This window comes from Mastigoproctus giganteus, chromosome 14, assembly GCF_048544385.1.
Source record: "Mastigoproctus giganteus isolate SK-2022 chromosome 14, ASM4854438v1, whole genome shotgun sequence".
Lineage (NCBI taxonomy): Eukaryota > Metazoa > Arthropoda > Arachnida > Uropygi > Thelyphonidae > Mastigoproctus > Mastigoproctus giganteus.
Genome location: NC_143588.1, coordinates 71,328,396 through 71,348,928, shown reverse-complemented (window position 1 = coordinate 71,348,928; position 20,533 = coordinate 71,328,396). Strand labels below are relative to the sequence as shown.

The 20,533-nt window shown below is 36.0% G+C and overlaps 1 protein-coding gene and 2 non-coding genes across 4 annotated transcripts in view; 2 read left to right on the top strand and 1 right to left on the bottom strand.

Moving 5' to 3' along the window:
* LOC150075226 (acidic amino acid decarboxylase GADL1-like) overlaps positions 1 to 20,533 on the top strand; it is a 153,746-nt gene that overhangs the window by 76,837 nt on the left and 56,376 nt on the right. For both annotated transcript variants that reach the window (XM_090388288.1, XM_090388289.1), the window contains exons 4-8: positions 12,342 to 12,432; positions 16,097 to 16,203; positions 16,855 to 16,970; positions 17,279 to 17,413; positions 17,725 to 17,841. In XM_090388288.1, coding sequence (XP_090244414.1) covers positions 12,342 to 12,432; positions 16,097 to 16,203; positions 16,855 to 16,970; positions 17,279 to 17,413; positions 17,725 to 17,841 — 566 coding nt within the window. The remainder of the gene's footprint in view (positions 1 to 12,341; positions 12,433 to 16,096; positions 16,204 to 16,854; positions 16,971 to 17,278; positions 17,414 to 17,724; positions 17,842 to 20,533) is intronic.
* TRNAS-UGA (transfer RNA serine (anticodon UGA)) lies at positions 2,543 to 2,624 on the bottom strand. Its single transcript has one exon. It is a non-coding gene; the product is annotated as a tRNA-Ser (tRNA).
* On the top strand, positions 17,964 to 18,045 carry TRNAS-AGA (transfer RNA serine (anticodon AGA)). Its single transcript has one exon. It is a non-coding gene; the product is annotated as a tRNA-Ser (tRNA).

Genomic DNA, 20,533 nt, shown 5'->3' with positions numbered 1-20,533 from the left:
AATTTAGTTCATAATTTCATAATTTAGTTAAAAAAAAAAAAAAAAAAAACATTTTTGTTGAGTAGGTTATGGCGATTTCCCTAGATGTTCCTGCCTGAAATCTTTCGGGTATTCCAGTTCCATTAACTTTGTCTAGTCTTGTGTCTCTAGTTGATTCTTCTGTAAATATTGAATGATGTACTTAATGTCTTAATCCAGTTTTAGCTACAATTATTTTACTTACTTAAAATATGGAAATTTCCATATTACTGTATAAAAACTGTAAAATCGTAAAATTGCATTTTGAAAGTCCACTCTTTTATTGTCTCTTATCTTCTTTTTCAGAGGGCGTCTCTTCTTAGCCCTCTTCTTAACTATCCCCCTCCCCCTCCCTAATTTCCCTTTTCTCTCCCTCTATTTCCTTTCACATATGATGCGCGCATCAATATAGTAGAATTTTCCTGGCTGCCTCCACGTGGCTAGGGATGGGAGTCCGGTGGTAGACGAACTTTTTGTTCTGCCACTGGACTGCTAAATGCCAGGAGCCAGCATACAACACACAACATAACATGCACTTAACACTACATTAAAGGACAAACATTTTATTAGATCTTTCTTTTTCTAACCTATTTTCAAAAGTTAAAAATTTCTTTTCTTTACCTTCTCCTTTTTTTTTTTTTTTTCTCTTCTTTGCTGGCTCAGCTTAATTGCTTTTAGACGACACAGCGGCATATAGGGGCAACCCTGGTAACCGCTCTATAAAACAACAATATTTGAATACTTGTGTGAAAGACGGTGATTATAACTACTGTACTACGCGCAGACTGCCTTTAGTAGAGCAGCCGAAGTTTCCTTTTTATTTAGCATTTAGCGATGTTATTTCGTTATGCAGTACTTTACATTTATAGAAGTTAATGAACATAAGCCATATTTTAAGATGTGTCCATTTGTACAAAATAAAAAAAAAGAAAGAAAAGGTAACTTTTTCTCAATAATTATTAATTAAAAAGTTATATACACCAACCAGCTCATGAATTTGTCTCACATCTTATGATTTAAATTTGTCATTAAGGTAGCAACTTGGAAAATAAAGTACAGTGTATCATCACCTTCAGGCGGAGAGTTCCAACATCAAATGGAACTTTTTATTCCTGTGGCTTGTAATTCTCATAGTTAGACTCGTACGAGGAAGATTAACCGAAAAGTGTATTTTCAAACGATTTCACTGTTAGACCTGATTCATTAGCTTAGTAGACGTCTTTTGATCATCAACCTCTAGCGTCATGTAAATAAATTTTCTGTTTATACTCCGGGCATGATAACCAAATCAGTAGAGTTTACAATAAATCATCAATACAAATATTTATCGTATTTAGTAGTCACGGGCTTGAACTCCGGTCCACTCAAGAAACGCGTGCTATGTACTCTGGCTCCTGACCACTCGGCTACGTCAGGCTCATGTACGTGAATTCTTCCCTAGCGTCAGTATTGCAAAATAAGAAATCATAAAAACCTCATGACCATTCGTTTCGAATCCATTCTTTTCGATTTTAATCCTACTGCAGCTTTTTTTTTTTTTTTTTTCCCTAGTCCGGTTTCGAAAAAAAGCAGCACATGGAGTAGTTTCCGACTGCTATAGTCTCCATTCTCGGCAAGGTTCTTCGGGTGATGCGAATGCTAATGGATCCCGAAGTTCCTGCATTTAAAGTATTAATCAAGTGTGTGATCGTTTGACGACGATCCGCTCTTGCAGTCCATTCCAAACGTTGCATACCCCGTTCTGTAACCCTAGATTTCTGACTGCACCTGTCACTGTTTTATCTTCATTTTTCCACTATTCGGATAACAGATCTTGAAACGTTTACGACAGTTTCTGTCTGGTATCAACGATACCAGACAGAGGCGCCTCCGTAGCCAGGTGGGAAGGAGCAGCAGTGAGTAGCACACGCTTCTTGATTAGACCGGGGTTCGAGCCCGTCACCACCAAATACGGAGGATGCGGAAAGGTCAGGAATGACCACCGCATGTTCACGGAGCAATATGGCCTTAGTTGCTAATGCTCCTAAAAACCAAATAACAAACATACCAGACAGAAACTGTCGTTTGTAGTTAGTTTGTTCCTTACCCTTTGCTAGCGAACAGAATGTTAGTGGTAATCCCAGATATCTTTATCGGTGTCTCTTGCATTCGTCTTGTACCACGTGATTGCACAAATACGTACTAACTTTATTGAGTCTTGATGAGTTCCAGAAAAATGGCCAGGCAGCATGTAAATGTCGTTTTATCGACATAATAGGTGTATACTGGTTCATATATGAGCCACCATAAGATTATGAGTACTAATAATGACTGCTTGGTTTGCCGATGACAATTTTTAAATAAATTTTCTGTTTGTGCCCCGAGACAGTCACATAGGGTCTAAGGAGCTCATCAGGTAGAGTCTTATATATTATAATATTACAACAATTTTATGGTATGATGCACACAGCCATAATAATTCTGTACTTTCGTACTAACCGGTCATAAGAAAGGAAAGAAATAATAAAAAATAAAAAAGAAAATCCGCAGCTGGTAGGATTCGAACCTACGCGGGAATATCCCAATGGATTTCAAGTCCATCGCCTTAACCACTCGGCCACAACTGCTTCGCACTTTAGATTTTATCCAACTTACTTTGCTGTATTTTGTCTTATTCTGTACAAAGTATGGATTGTAATAAAAATAAAAACTGCAGCGATATAGATCGCTCACATAGAGAACTCTCCATCATTAGAACGAGTTATCTCTATTTTATATTACAAGGTAAAATATCTCTATTTTATATTTTATATAAGAACTCATGAAAATGATAATAATTTCGAGTAAAAGAGTACCAACGCTATGATATAAGTAACATTCTTTATTCTGAGCTTTCTGTCGACAACGTGTAAAACTAATGCGCATGTGCAGTGTAAGCAGTAAATTAACATGGCGTTCGCGTTTTTCCATGGTGGAACATTTTTGTTTTTTTTTGCCATTTTCCTTTGCACAATCATTTTTATCCCTTCATAGTAATCAGAAGCATAGTTCAATTTTTCGGGTTCTATGCAAAGACCACCGAATGCAGACAATTTTTAGTAATAGAAATCTTTATCGCAATAATAACAATAATAATAATAATAGTAATACAATGGATACATTGCAATAAGCCCTTCACGGCCACAAGGCCAGGGGTTAACAGTAATATTACAATATATAAGAAAAATAAATTAATAAATTAAATATAAAAAACATGCATATATGAACGAATAAAAGTAAATACAGTTCAACACTCAAAGTATAATACAATTATACACATTACAATGTACGAAGAATATATAGGTGGAAAACTGCAAGGTTGGTTGGTAAGCCATCTTTATGTCATATTGCTGACTTGCGGCATTAAGGCGAGCTTCAAGGAGAAGGATCAGGGGCAGGGAAGTACAATTTAAGGATGCGGCGTCTGTACTTCCTATCACAAGAAAACTTATTAAGGTCAGCATCCAAAGATTGGGCACATGAAAGTAGCTGAAATGGAGAAACCTATCGGATAGGTGGAAACGGCTGAGATGTGGGCACAGAGTTGGAGTCGCTCTGAGGGAAGGCTGAGGGACGCTCCAAGAGCACAGGTCCCAGAAGGATGGTGCCGAGATCTTGCCAGTGATCATTTTTACAGTTGTGGTAAGGCATTTCACCCTAATCAGCATGGGGAGCCTGTGAATATTTATCAAACTGGCCATTTCAGTTGTCCCTAACTGTGGAGGAAGTTTATATTTGTTTATGGCCCATTTTAAGAGCCAAAACTCAGTAGAAAAGAGTGGTCGAATTGTGCTATGGGCAGCAGATGCCCATACTTCTGCAGCATATAGAAGCGGAGAGTATACTGTGCTTTTTATATATCTTCTGGTGGTCGTTACTTCATTAATATAATGCAAATGCTGTTTGGCCATCCATCGGAATCGAGCTGCCTGGGTGAGCAGCTTTTCCATGTGGCTACCAAAGCAGAGCTTAAGATCAAAAACAATCCCCAAATCAGTATGTTTCTTGACGATGGGAATAGGGGAATTGCATAGCGTTGGCTGAATATAGGAAGGCGTTTTCTTTAATGAGAATATCATAAATTCAGACTTTTCTGGATTTATTTTTAGTCCAAACTGGTTGAGGTAGTTTGCAAATTCCAGGAGTATATTGTTAATTGATGCTGTTATCATGAGAAGATCATCATGTGGAGAAATCAGTGTGAGGAGTTTCATATCATCAGCATAACATAGAGTCTCGTGCCTGGACTCAACAAGCGGCGAGATAAGCGCTGTAAACAAGAGCCCAGATAAGACACCACCCTGTTGCACGCCTGAAGAGACACATCGCTCGTATGTTTGGCCGTGGACAGTAAGCCGGATTATTCTATTTTGAAGGAGTGAAGTGAGGAACTGTAGAGTGTCTCCCTTGATTTGATAATGGTCTGAAAGTTGCTTCAGCATTGCAGGAAAGTTTATTGAGTCAAAAGCTGCTTCGAGGTCTACATAGGTGACTGCAAGCTCTGCATAAGATTCAAATGCAGAGAGGATACAGCTGGTGGTGGCTAAGAGATTCGTCACAGTGGATCTATGAGGAAGAGAGTAGTGGATTTGATGAGCCTGATGTGGAAGAAGTTGTTTAGTTAGAATGGTGAGAAGTACTTTCTCTAGGAGTTTTAGAAGACTTGAGGCGTTGGAGATTGGCCGGTAATGCTTAAGAAGAGTAGGAGATTGAATTTTTGGTATAGGCTTCACAAGGTAGATGTTCCACTGCTGGGGAAATAAACGAATTGACAAAATAGCATTAAAAATATTTAGAAGGGGACCCAAAATGTATGGGCTAAGACATTTAATAATGAATTGGGGTATTTCATCTGCACCTGCCTTAGCAGAAGCCGGTTTAGAATTTATGGCAGCAATAAGCTGTTCCCTGGAAATTGATACTGCAGATAGCGTGTCAGGTGGGGTTTCAGTTGTTGGTGTCTCAAGGTCAGCACATTGTTCCGAGTTCGAGGCAAATGTAGATATAAAGTCTAGCCACTGTCAGGTTCAAGTTTTAGGGGAAAATCAGAAGGCCGTTCAAAGTAGGAGGTTTTTCCTCTACGAAGGGTGGTGTCAATATAATTCTTAATTGCTTGAGATTTCAGCTTGTTGAATGTTGCACGGACTCTAGAGTAGGCTATCCTGTCTTGAACACTTTGCGACTGCTTCCACATTTTGTCCAGTTGCTGTTTTAATCTGAAGTTCATATTAAGATGGGGAGTCCACCATGCTCTGGACCGAGGCATAATAGAAATTCTCTTTGATGCTGCAAATGTCGCAATCGTCTTAAGCAAATTTACTGCAATTTCAAGATCACAGTTTTCTAGGACTGACCACGGGATGGCAGAAGCAGCCTCAACACATTTAGCAATGCTCAAAAATCTGGGACTAACTATTACTCTGGTGTTAGTTGAATTCACAACATTGAAGTTTGGAGCAGGTATCTGTAAAAGAACAATAATTGGCTTGTGGTCCGAATTAAAATAAGTCTCTGGCATTTACCAGCTGAATTCCATCGAAGGGCCCACTCTCTATTTAATTAATATGAAACGCCTGTGCTTTTCACGTAAAAGTGTTATTTAATAATGTACATTCTAAGTGATATTCAGCAGATCTAAGTTATAAAAAAAATATTCAGATTTTTCTTGGTACATCAAAATAAGCGCTTTAATAATATATAACGTTATAATTCGGTTAATTTATAAATACATTTCTTATTTAAAAATTCATCTTTGCCTTCATATTCGCAAAAATCACTAGTTAGTTCTATTTTGTTAGGTTATGTTCTTAGTTAGGTCTATTTTGACGGCTATTTAGGCGCGTTAGCATATATGCAATAAGCACCTACTTTCTTCACCACGTCCTTCCGTCCTTCCGCATGTAATAACTCGATTCTCAGTGGACTGATTTTCATGATATTTTATATTTGGTTCATATAGAAAGATTTTTGGAGCCATCCCAAATTTCATTAAAATCGGACAGATAGAAAGAAATCTGTCATTTGATTTATTTCTTTCTTTCATGCACTTTGTATGGGAAAATGAAATTTATAGATTAAATGTAGTTTTAATGCAATGTTGTTAGCTTTAGACAGACTGTTCACGTTTTCGCATGAAGTCGCTTTTGTATATGGAGAGAAAAGAGACTTTAAAAAAGTATATGCGAGAGAAGAGATAAATATTATAAAGTAGTTATTAAACTGAACGGCCAAGTTTAGTTTTATTAACTGTTATAATATAAAGTTATAATTAGTAATTAATTGATAAGAAGATAACTATATTTACTTTTCACTTCAGTTAATCACAGAAAAATAACAATAAGAAGAAAAAATAGAATGGGATTTTTTGAAGTGTTTCGCACTTCTTACATTACCTAACTTGTAATGGAAGTATGTTATCGGATGTTTAGACATAATAAGAAAAGGTTCAATCGATATCAATTTTCAGAGTATGTTTCGTTGAACCCTGAAAAGCTTTTAAAGATCAGTCCTAGTCTTCTTCCCCATTCACAGAAATCTGTTCATATAAATGAAGGTGTATTTCGCGTATTACTCTAGAACAGTGGTCTTAAACCTTTCAACACCTACGGAACCCTTGTCTCTAAATATTAATTCTGTGGAATCCTACTCAGGTAATACGTGTTTTTTGGTACATAAATGACTTAAAATTTTTAGTATCATAATATGTACTTTACTGAAACATTAATTATTATTATAATGGTGAGGAGAAGTAGAAAGGGTGGTGGAAGGGTCTGTATGGCGACAACAGCTGAGTCTGCATAAAAGCCAACTAGAAACAATAGTATAAAAATTAACCCGTAAATAAATTTATTTAATATAATAATAATTGACAATATAGAATACAAAATAAATAATGATTATATGCACTACTGGAAACCGTAAAATTTTTATTCCCTTCTAAAATTAGTAATTGGTCGTTGTTCATGACAATATGGTCGTTGGTCATGACATGACATAATAGGGCTTACAGAGACGTGGTGCCACCCGGAAATTGGGAATGATCAGTTTCATCATTCACCATCCTGACTCAGTACGGCTTGTATAATGTATTTAGGAAGGATAGAGTAGATAGAAGGGGTGGTGGGGTAATGCTTCTTATCAGAAGCAGCCTGAGTGCGACGATAGCTTTCCCGGATTCAGACATTTCACATGCTAGTATAGAGTCTGTATGGTGTGAGATAGTTGGAAACAAAGGTATAATGCGAGTAGGAGTAATCTACAGACCAGGTGATTGTGAAGATTATGACAAAAGCCTCTACATGCAAATGAAATGGGCAAGTAAGCGTCAATGCCTTATTATGGGTGATTTCAATTTGCCTCTAATTGATTGGAGTAAATGGGAAGGAAACTCGACATGGGGAACAAAATTTTTAAATCAACTAGATGACTGTTATTTGTATCAACATGTCAGGGAAAGTACTAGAGAAAAGGAATATCCTAGACCTCATCATCACACATGAATCAGATGACATAACAGGGCTGACAGTAGAGGAACCAGTAGCAGGAAGTGATCACGGAGTTCTACGGTGGATGATGACGAGAGAGGTAGCAGAAGTAAAAGGCAAAGGAATGGGTTTTAATTTCAGAAAAGGAAATTACGATGCCTTAAGGTACTACATGGCCTCTATTAACTGGGTAGATATCGCGCTGAGAATGAATACAATTGAACTGTGGTACGCTTTTAAAACATTAATCACAGATGCCTTGAATGCGTATATACCATTAAAAAAATACTCCACGAGAAGGGTTCCAAGTTGGATGAATAGTGAAGTTGCCACATTACTTGAGCAGAAAAAGGTGGCATGGAAAGGTTACAGAGCAATAAAAAGTACTGAAGCCTATAACAGCTACAAGGTGATTTGTAATAGAGCCACAGAAAAGGTTCGACAGGCAAAGGCAGTTTATGAGAAATCACTAGCAAACAGAGCAAAGAGGGCGGATAAAGAATTCTTCACATATATAAATGCCAAGAAGAGCAGGACAAACCAGATCGGACCTTTACGTAAGGGAAAGGGGATAGTAATAAATACACCAGCTGCCGTTGCAGATGAACTCAACAGTTATTTTGCATCGATATTTACAAATGAAAAGCCTTTTGTGGAAATGGGAAATTGTGGGAGCGAAGTTAAAAAATATGTAATTAATGATATTGAAATTTCGCAAGATTATTTAATGAAAAAACTTTCAAGCCTACGGACCAGTAAGGCTCCTGGAGTTGATGGAATATACCCTATAATCTTAAGAGAGGCAGCAAGCGAGTGCATTGAACCATTGGGGCTAATTATGCGAGCATCACTAGACTCTGGGGAGATTCCCTTGGATTGGAAAAGTGCAAATGTATCTCCCATACATAAGGGTGGCTCTAAAAGTGAAGTTGGAAATTATCGACCTGTCAGTCTGACTTCAGTAGTAGAGAAAATCATGGAGGCAATGATCAAGGGTGGAATTCAGGATCATTTGGATCGAATTGAAATTCTCAAGGATACTCAGCATGGTTTTGTAAAGGAAAAATCATGTTTGACAAATCTGGTTCGCTATTTCGAAAGGGTCACTCACGAGCTGGATTTAGGGAATAATTTCGACATTGTTTATTTAGATTTCAGCAAAGCTTTTGACTCAGTCCCACATGATCGGTTGCTTTATAAGCTGGAACAGGTTGGAATCACTGGGAAAATCCTTAGATGGATAGAAGGATGGCTTCAGGGCAGGAGGCAGAGGGTTGTGATAAATGGCTATTCCTCAGATTGGGTTGATATAAGAAGTGGGTTTCCCCAAGGATCAGTATTAGGACCACTGTTGTTTTTAATTTTCATAAACGACATTGATGAAGGGATAGAGGGCGTGATGTCTAAATTTGCAGATGATGTTAAAATTGGTAGAGTAGTTAATGATCACTGTCAAGCTGAGCTTCTTCAGAGAGACCTAGATAGACTTCAAGAATGGTCAGAAAAATGGCAGCTGTGCTTTAATCCAACAAAGTGTAAGGTATTACACCTGGGAAACAGTAATCCCAAAAAAACTTATTCACTTGGTGGAGTTCAACTAAACCCAGTACTGGAGGAAAGGGACTTGGGTGTTACGATACGGTCAGACATGAAATTCTCTGAGCATTGTAAACAGGTTGCAAGGAAGGCCCATGGTGTCCTATCGATGATCTATCGAACTTTTGCAAGTAGAGATAGGGACGTGATAATCCCATTATATAAGCCTTATGTTAGACCACACTTGGAATACTGTGTTCAAGTATGGAGACCGCACCTAAAGAAAGACATCGAGCTTCTTGAAAGGGTGCAAAGAAGGGTAACTCGCCTGGTGAGATCCGCAAAAGGGCGTCCTTATGAAGAAAGACTTCGAATATGTGGGTTGCAGAGTTTGGAAACTAGACACCTTAGAGGAGATTTGATTGAGGTGTTTAAGGCTCTGAGAGGCATCAGTAAAATGAATGAGGACAAAATTTTCAAGATTATAAATGATGCTAGAACTAGGGGACATAAATTCAAGTTACGGGGGGAAATGTTTAGATTGGACTGCAGGAAGTTTTATTTTAGCCAGCGAGTTATAAATTACTGGAATAAGTTGCCTTCATGGGTGGTAGAGGCCGACAGTTTGGGGAAATTCAAAGGTCATCTGGATAGTACTTTCGGGTAAGGGAAGGGCATAGGATGATAGGTTTAATTTCCTTTTTATTTATATTTTATTTTATTTATTTTTTTTTAATTATTATTATATAGTTATTTATTTTATTTATTTATTTTTTTTTTTGTTTTTATCATTGTTTTGTTCGGATTTTTTTTTTTTTTTTTTTTGGCTGGTGCAGCATAAGCCATAGGCTTTCTTGCACCATGCGGCCGTTACTAATACTAATATACTCAAATTGATGGCCTGGATGTGCTTGCATTTGTTTGCAAAAATCGTCAAGTTATTGAGGTTATTTGCAAACGCATTTCTGATTCGGCATCTAATTTGTCTCTCTACTTGGCTTGGGCGCCTCCGTAGCCAGGTGGGAAGGAGCAGCAGTGCGTAGCACACGCTTCTTGATTAGACCGGGGTTCGAGCCCGTCACCACCAAATACGGAGGATACGGAAAGGTCAGGAATGACCACCGCATATCCCGGAGCAATATGGCCTTAGTTGCTAATGCTCCTAAAAACCAAATAACAACAACATCTACTTGGCTTTTGTACTTGTATACGTGGAAAAAGATCTTTTGCAAAGATAAGGCGTAACGAAAGGCAAAAGAATTTCTATTGCTCGTTTAGAAATTTCCCGGTATTCCTTGTATCCTCGAAGCCAAAAATCAAGTAGCTCTTGTTCTTCATACTTCGCTTTTAATGTCGTATCAGTTGATAAATCGATCAGTTTCTTCGGATTCACGAATTGGGTTTTCAACCCAGTTATATGACTGTTTTGTTGTTACGATATGTTAAATTTTTTTCTCAAATGTAAGTGCTATTTTAATTATTTTTTTAAATAATATAATTATGAAAAAACGAAAATTATAATTTTTGCGAAACTTCAGGAAATGTCCCGTGGAACCTTAGAAAATGTCTCGCGGAATCCCGGGGTTCTGTGGTTGTTGTTTGGAGCATTAGCAACCAAGGCCATATTGCTCCGGGAATATGCACTGGTCATTCCCTGGCCTTTCCGCATCCTCCGTATTTGGTGGTGATGGGCTCGAACCCCGGTCTAATCGAGAAGCGTGTGTTACGTACTGCTGCTCCTTCCCACCTGGCTACGGAGGCGCCCAGGAGTTCCGGGGAACCCAGTTTGAATATCACTGCTCTAGAACAAAAAGTCGGATCGAAGCAAAATTTTTTTATGTACTTCTCTTGGTTCTTGGGAAAATTTCAGGTCCAGTTATGATTTCACAACCCTCCTTCCCTACCCCCTACAAAAATCAGCATAAATCAAAGTATGTTTTCGTATTAATCGACAAGAAAAGTGTAGATTGCTACCAAATTTTCCCCTATAGAAATATTACTAAATTTGGAACAGGACCTCTGATCCATTTCAAAATTTCAATGACTGCTTAGAATATTTTGTAAATCTTTGTAACAAATTTTCATGTAGATAGGTGTGACTTACCATGGATAAGCCCTATTTTCTAACGCGACCTAAATGTAAGCGCATTAAATGTACCTTACTTAACTTGCTTTTTTTTTTTTTTTTTTTTTTTTTTTTATGTGTTAGTTCAAAGCTAGTGAGATCATTTAACCTGGTTTGCGCTATAGAATTTCTTTTGTTATTTTTAATTTAATAAATGAATTTTCAATACTTCCCACCGTTACCAGAAACGTAACAAATAACAATGGTGGCTTAGCTACTATTGTATAATAATAAACTTTTCAAAATCTGCCACCTTCGGGGATTGAGAGGTGCCGAATTTTAAAAGTTTCCTGATTTTAGGGAGATATGCCTAATGGTTGAGCAGTTTTGGAGAAGACATTGCAATGAATTTTAAGCACAAACAACTGAACTTATTTACATCTACAAACATTTATAATGACCGCCTTGTCCTTTCATCTGTGGGATTTAAACTGCGTGGATAATTCAAGAGTCTTAATTCTCACAGCAGAACAAGCTTACATATGTTATGAGCTGCCCCGATATTTCACTACTTTTAACAGCTAGCTTTAGCTATATTACAACTTCCAAAACTGATTTCATATACCGCTTGGCAGTTCACATCATACAGCTTTACGACCGTTTTGTCTTCTCCGCATTTGATAGCAGTCGGTTTGCAGACCTCGTGCTATCAAATGAATCCTGGGACAGGCTGTCTTACCAGTCTCATCCTTTAAACAAATAGCCACTTAACCTTTGAAAGAGGCTATCTGTTTGAAAGTAGTAGAATGTCAGTGCAACTCGTTGCAAAGGCACCGTTCTTCTTCTATGAGAATTAAGACCATTGCATCATCTCTGCAGTTTAAATTTTGCTGGCCACAAAATCAGATTAAAGAAAAAGATAGGTCTGCAAGCATCTTGTAAAGAAAGAATTGTCATTTTTTGCATGGATTCTTATTTACCGTATTATTATTTGATTTAGTTTACTTTCTATTATTTTTGAAAAAAAACTTTTGACTCTTGAGCCTTTACCCTGCTAATTCTTGCACCACGGAAGCCATGCTCCTGAGAGTAGCCTTTCTTATGTAACCGTTTGCTAACTTTATGTGAATTGTTTAGAATATTAATTTTTGACGTACAATATATTTATGCACTATCTAACAGTATGGTCTATTTTTTTTTTATTATTTTTTTTTAACCAGCTCACCCTTTATTTGTCAGTCGTTTGTACAAAGGAGTTGATGGTTATGGATTAGCTGGAGCTTGGTTGACTGAAGCACTAAACACCAACCAGTGAGTACATCGCTTTCTGTTTTTGCCTTTTCAGTCGCGAATTATAGAAATAAAGTAGCTTGAATAAATGCAAAACATTACTGTGATTTTTGAGAGAAAACAGTCGCGGGGGGGGACGACATAATTCAACGAAACTTCAAAGATAAGTATGTTAATTTCTATTTATAAGATATAACAGTTGATGCTTAAGCTTCCTTCCTCCGAAGGCAGCAAAAATGCAAAGGAAATAGCAGAATTCCTTAGGATTAAAATATGAACTTTTTTTTTCTTTTTTCTTTTCCAGTTTTAATTGTGATTGGATGGTTACAGATTTGACACCTATTTTGATTATATTAGCTAGCTGATTTATATTTCCATTGTATATGAGATGATTAGCACATAGCACATGAGATTACGTAATGTATAACGTTTATACATGGATGTAATTTAATAATGCCTAACCATTTAAGGGCACTAGATATTTAGTCTTCTTACTGGAAGAAGTATACGTTTATTTTTAAACTTATTATGTCACATATTTATGTTTTATTCAGTTAGAGGTATCTGGCAATTTTAGAATACCCTTCATGGCAAGCTTTCGTGAACTGGATACATGCCGACGTTTCTAACAAGAGTTCTGTTCTGTATTTCTGACTATTACACTCTTGTCTGCTTCAATGCACAGAATGCTGCACAAGGGAATTGTATAAGCCAGGATGAATTGCTTGAGGCAGTCAAGTTTATTGAGTTTAGAGCATTATTGGGCATTACGGGTGCAATTCTTCCTTCTTCTTGAGGGTCTGGCAGAATTCTGGAGATATCAGGGGAGTTAATCTCCCATCAGTTAAGACAAGGTAGCGAGATTCCTAGCAACAGAAAGTTTTTTTCGCAAATGATGACTTAGTAATGGTTAGTGTATTTCGGGTTCAAGATTAAAATGCAGTACTATTTAGAAATACACGTAAAAGCAAGAGAAGAAAATTATTTCTGAACATCTTGATTGCCCACAAGTCTGCTTAATTTTAGGAAAATATAATTACAATAGTGATTTCTAAAAACCAATACTAAACCGAATCCATAAAAATGTATATGCAAGTTTGTGTTTTTCCTAGATTGCCACCCAGTATTTTTCTATTTTTCACACACGAGGTCGAGATCGATATTCATGGTGTTTAGGTAGGTAATGGTTTTACATGGAAATATCTGATTTAGACGTTGGAGGTGGATTACATTTAACTCAGAACCGATGACTTTTGTAGTCTTTCTTATGTCTTTCTGTTGTAAGAAGGTTTGTGGTGCACCAAGTTATGTAATAAGTTTTGGTGAGCATGACTTATGTTCTGCATCATGATGGATTATTTCCAGGGGGATATTTATAGGGTCGAGTGAAGGATAGTTCTGTAGAGGTAGATGGATTCATTACACATTTATTAATCCACCTCAAAATCTAGTGTTCTATACGAAGAAATTGATTAAAGTATGTGGGCAGTGAAGCCCACCATATTTTTACGGTAGAAAGCGACTGGGGTAAACGGATCTTTGAATACACTGAGTTAAGTTTTGAAAAACCAGTTAATTCCAACCGAAATGTTCAGGCAGTTTTCAGGCTTTTTAATATTATTTTCTTGAAGCTTTGCTTAAATGTTAGATTTTCATCCTACCCAGAACCTAAATTCTGGTGAAACTTGGCTTTTAGGCTCGTTCGTATATACATATACCAATTCAATTATCTTCACTATCTCTGTCTGTCTTTCCGTCCTTTCGCTTCTAGCAACTCGACTCCCAGTGGGCTATTCATGAAATTTTATATTTAGCTTTATTTAGATGGATTTGTCGAGGCATCACAAATTTCATTAAAATCAGACAAATGGAAATCCGGAAATTATTATTATTATTATTATTATTATTATTTATTTTTTTTCCACATACATATCACATTCTATCCACATATCGTATATTGTAGCTGAAGCAATGGATATTATGAAATGTTCTGAAATGAAATGTTCCTCGGTTCGCGCTTAAACGTTGTTAGTTTTGAGAAACTCATTTTTTGTTATCAGTTTAATAAGTATACAAATGAATTATAGTAATTATGAATTATTACTATTTTCTTATTATATTACACACAGCAGAAACACGAAATACGTGTTATATTTCGATTGCTATTTAAATCCAGGAAGAAATAAGTAAAGTACATTATAAAAGTGTTGACAGTATACTCAAAGCATTGGAGTTACACGTTTCTATTTATTTTATTAAGTTACAGAACGTGAAATACGAGTTACATTTCAATTTTTATTAAAATCAATTTGAAAACAAGTCCACCACAAAACGTTGAGCAAAATATTATATTGAAATATGTACAGTGAAGTGAAAACAATTACTTTTATATATACTGGTTAATTAATTAGTAATTAACTGGCAACAAGTTAATTATTTATTTTTCACATATATCAATCACAGTAAATAAAAATTCAATTAAAAAAAATCGAACGCTCCTGAAATGTAATGCACTAAGAACATTACGTAACTTGCTTTTGTCTCTTTTTTGAGAAAGTCATCTGCGCTGATTTTGCAGTGTTAATTTGAAGCCCAATCTTTTGCAAATTATCTGTAAGATGGAGTTGTGTAACGCGCTAAAGCAACTAAGGATATGAGGCATCGGTATATAGTGTCTTTAATTGCATGTAATCTTCGGTCAGTTTGCTGGACGAAAAACTCGAGTTTCCAGGAAGACTAGGCAATCATCACGTAAGGCCGAATAACTCAGCCACTTTGCGAAAAAGCGCATAAAAATTCCTCGCGTCATCGACGGGATTCCAACTTCAGTCCTTTCTCACCCCCATTGGAGGACGATGATGGAAAACGGCTATCACTGCTCTAGAGGTGACGCTCAGGATGTCTTTAGGTCTGCCGATTTCAGTGAATAACTTCACTTCTTCCGCTTAAGAGGTCAGTTATATTTGCTCGATGAGGAAGCAGTCCCATCGCAAATAAGGTGGCAGAAAACGCTACCCACCCACAAGTGGAGAAGCTTCCAGACTACCCGGTGATTTCGGTTCTGGACCACGATGATTCTGTAGTATTTTTTGGCACGAGGAATTTAAATCTGGTCAAAATCTGATTTTATATCTCGAAATAAGACATCAAGTTGTACCTCGTTTTGAAATTATTATTATATGTGAAATTTATTCTAGCTTATTCAGCATATTTATAAATATATACAATTTGCAGATCATGTTTTACGTCTTTTTCAGCACTTCGCATCATGATTGAATCGGCCATTACAAAAACACTAAAGTCACATGTTTCAAAGTCTTCTTATGTACTCTTATGTGTTTGTTGCGACTCTTGGTTAAAGGGTTTGTTTCATGCATTGCATTTGATAGGACTGGTGCCAGTTTTTCACGCTTTTGTAATAACATTCAGACACTAAAAATTCCAGTAACCTAATTTTCGTGAAAAAAAAAAAAAGTAACTTCTGATGTTTTTGAAATGACTGATTTAATTATGATAAATGGTTTATGAACTTTGGGGCTGTTTTGTTCTAATATTATAAGCTCCGCTACTTGTTCAGGAGAAAACTACGTTCTTTGTTACGAAGGGGCAGGGGTATGCTTTTAATAAAAGTGCTTGATTTACGATAAACAATTCACTTTTCAAGCTATGATTTCTCTTCTTTTAGAACAACCTATGAAGTAGCACCAGTTTTCACTCTACTAGAAAAGACACTACTAGATGCCATGATAAGAATTATAGGGTGGAAAGACGGTGAAGGAGTCTTCTGTCCAGGTATGATTCGCTGTTTTTTCAGTGCGCTTCATATATTATTGTTTGCTTAACTGCAAGACTTAAATCGAAAAGGCTGAATAAGGATTTAAAAAACTGGACCCCGTTTCCCGAATTCATTGTCACGAAAAAAAAAGACATTCCATGAAGCCGTAAAGTACACTTAATGAGATTTGCGTATTTAAATATGGATTGGTACTCACACACAAGAGGTGTCTGAAGAAACTCTTTTGTGGGGTTGTTAATCTGAGTCATGTTCGGGTTATCTTTTGGCAACCATCCATCTCACATATGGTTTAATGTTGAAAGTCTTTTACGTTTGAAAATGAACCTGGAACTGTCAGTTTAAATAACCAAATCATTGCATAATCATAAGTAATCATCCGACAACAGCCCACTTCGAAACTGCGCGTGAGCAGAAAATTAATAAGGAATTATTGTTTACTTTCTTAACGTTTAGAACTCCAACTGTTCTCCGCAATTACATAACGGAAACAGAGACATTAATCAAAGTCATTACTTTCGGTTATAAATGTGTCAGGCTTTCTCTCCTTTTTTGAAACCATGTTGCCGACTGCTGATGCGGAATCGTCAACTGCTTTACTGAAATGACCAAGCTCTCTTCTAACATCTATCTTGTCTTTCTTTCTGCAGGAGGATCTCTAGCTAACATGTATGGTATCTGCCTCGGACGATATAGAATGTTTCCTGAAGTGAAACGCCAAGGTGTTCAAGACTTACCGCCATTAATCACTTTCGTGTCCGAAGACGTGAGTAAACCCTTTAAGTCTTGATTTATTGTAAAAATGAAAACAAAAAAACCAAAAAAAAAACCCAGTTTCTATTGCAATAAACTCTTAAAGGTATTTAAAATGCGCTTTGCGAATATTTTTGATGAAAGTACTTATCAATAATAAATTAATTAATCATAGCAAAATAAATATTTATTAACTATTAATTAATTAAAATAAATATTAAATAATTATAGTTAGTACAATATGCATTATTACGCATATCCGTCTGAAATATAGTTCCGATTACTATAATATAAATGTGTATTTATTTATTTTTCTGACAGGCTCACTATTCTCTCAAGAAAGGAGCTTTATTTATGGGACTGGGGACCGAAAGTGTGATTTCGATTAAGACAGATTCCCGAGGAAGAATGATACCAGAAGTTCTTGAAGAGCAAATTATAAAAGAAAAAAATGAGGTATCAATATATTCGTTTCACGACATCACTTCAACCTGGTGAAATAATAGACACTACGTTAATAAAATAAGAAGTTTATTCTCGCTGAAGTTTCAACAATGACTGTAACCGGTAAATTGTGTAATTCTTGTGGTCTCTGATTGAAACGTCACTGGAAATAAGAAGTTTATTCGATTAATGTAGTTTATACTGTTTTTCTTATTTTTGTCCTAAAAGTTATTATTTTTAACATTTAAGAAAGAAAATTCAAATATTTTTCCTTTAGTTTGCGTTCGAAATCTAATATATTTTTCTTTCATTTATCTAAATAGAAAAAGAGCCCCTTTTTCGTATGTGCCACCTCAGGAACCACAGTTCTAGGAGCGTATGATCCTCTGGCGCCTTTGGCCAAAATCTGCGGGAAACATGGCTTATGGTTACACGTTGATGTAAGAATGAGTTACTATATTCTTGATAATTAAGTTTGATGAAAAATATTCACTTCTCCAATTAAAAACAAACGTAACCTTTATTATAATTAATATTTGTTGTTCGGGGGTCTAAAGGACAAGCAGTCGTGGCCGAGTGGTTAAGGCGATGGACTAGAAATCCATTGGGATATTCCCGCGTAGGTTCGAATCCTACCGACTGCGTACAATCGGAGGTTTTTTTTAAACGAACTGTTTTTTTTTTTTTTTTTTTTTTTTTTGCAGTTACGGATATTACAAATAATTTTATGTAATTGTTACGTTATAACCGTCATAAAATTCTGTAAATGGGAAAACAAAACTCTACTTGAATTTTGAGAAACAGATTTTATTCTAGCATATCGAGTTTATTATTCAGTGTACTTCTCCACTGGTACTAAAAATTTCTTCAGAATTTAATTCTTTTATCCTTTTTTTTACTTGCCAGAATCAAATATCCACTGGAATCGCGCGCAAAAATTTCCACGCAAAAACGAAATATTTTGAAAATACTTCAGAAAGTATAAGAAAAATTCGAAAAATATTAAAATACTTCTTATATAAATTTAAGAAAAATTTATATATGTAAATATTTACAACTTTTTCTTAATTGATGATATTTTCCTCTTACAGAGTGACTGCATAGAGATAATAAGATTACCTACTACTTTTTTTTTTTTTTTTTTTTTCGATCGAATGCTGAACAAAAAGAAAATTGTATACACTGTGGTGTGCAGTCGCAGCATTTGTGTTAAAATGTAAAAAGATTGTAATTTTGTTTAGGAAACTTAATGAGTACTTTAGCTTATTAAGGATTGTATTTCACAGGTTGTATACTATATATACCGACGTATCAGTTCAGTTGACATTTTTTTTTTTTTTTTTTCGTGAAAATTCGTGGTTAATCATATATTCGCTGTATAAGTTAGCCCCCTTTTCTTTTCCCGGTTATCATTTGCATCTCGCATAGCACGTGCCTTTAATTCAAGCTTAGCAATTTTATATTCGGCGTATAAGTCGACCCTAAACTTCCAGATGATTGTTTAGTGCTCCAGAAATCTACATATCGAGGGTTTAATGTCAAACAACGTTAACTACAGTCACTTTGTAGTTGATGTCTTTGTAATTAACCAAAAAAAAAAAAAAAAGAGTCATTTGACATTTTTTGGTTTACCGGAAATGTACTTACAGCCTAAGCTAACTTGTAAAGTACTAGAGAGATACAGCTCTATGACATGATATGCATTGTTATTTGTGTAAAGTAAAACTAAGTTATCGCAAAAAGAAAATGCAATTTTGTAGTTAACGTTGTTTGACACTAAACCCTCGATATATGCTGAAATATATGCGGTAAATATTAAAGAATATAAATAAAAATTGTATTTTGTTTAATATACTGGGTGGTCCAAAAGTTTAATATACTGGGTGGTCCAAAATCTCCCTTTTTTATTTCTATTTATTTTACAAATTCTTGATAGTTTTTCTTATAAAATTTGAACGATTTTCTTTATTAAAGAAATTCAAACGCTGTCATCCAATGTTTAATATGTTCCTTTACGTAGCAGAATATTAATATCTACAAAAAATATTTCAAAATGTCCTTTCTCCTCTGTTGTTCAATACAAGCTTCAGCCCATGTTATAACACTCCTGCAAGCCCTCATACACATTGCAATGTCAATTTCGGCAAATTTGTCCCGAATTGTTTGTTTTAATTCAGAAATTGTTTGTGGTTTCACCTTGTAGGCAAGGTCTTTCATTACACCTCACAGATAGAAATCAAGAGGGTTTAGATCTGGTGATCGTGGTGGCCACTCAATGTAACTGCGTCGTCCTAGCCACCTGTCTGCGAAATTAAGATTTAGCCATTCCCTAACCCTAACCCCCATAATGGGATGGAGCGCCGTCCTGTTGAAAATAATAATAATAATAATAATTTTGATTGAACTCTAGGCCAAAATTTAATTTGTAACATCTGAAAATAATTATTCTGATAAATAGGCTCGTCAAAGAACTGTGGGCCTGTTATTCCCATGGATGAGATGTTTGCCCAGACTGTGATTCCCGGTAGGTTAAGACCTTTTTCCAAATTAACATGGGGAGTTACATCGGACCAATACACACAGTTATGACGATTGATATGCCTGTTCAGTTTGATGGTTGCTTCATCGACTACCATATCTTGTCAGGAAAGTCCTCATCTTCACAAACTTTGTTCGAGAAAATTTCACAAAATTCCAACCGTCTGGCTTGATCACCATCATGCAAACTTTGAATCATCCGAAGAATGTAAGGCTTCATCATGTTGTCTTTTAAGAGTCGAAGAACACTGCTTTTACTAATACCCAACTCCGCAGATAGAAGTGGATTGGATTTTTGAGGAGTTCGCACGAATGATTGTCTTAATTCATCCGACTTTTTTGCCGTTGTTGCTGAAACTGGCCTTCCTGATTTTCTTTCATCATTTACGCTTCCTGTTTCTTCAAATTTTCTGACTATTCGTAATATGACTTTGAACTTACTAAATATTAAGTTCTTCTGCTAAGAAATGAGCTTTCACATTTTAGCTCCATTATTGTTGTTTTGCTAATAATGTTTAACGGCTACCACTCTTTGTTCCTTTGTTAAACGATAATCCATGTTCGTTTAAGGCGCCTCCGTAGCCAGGAGCAGCA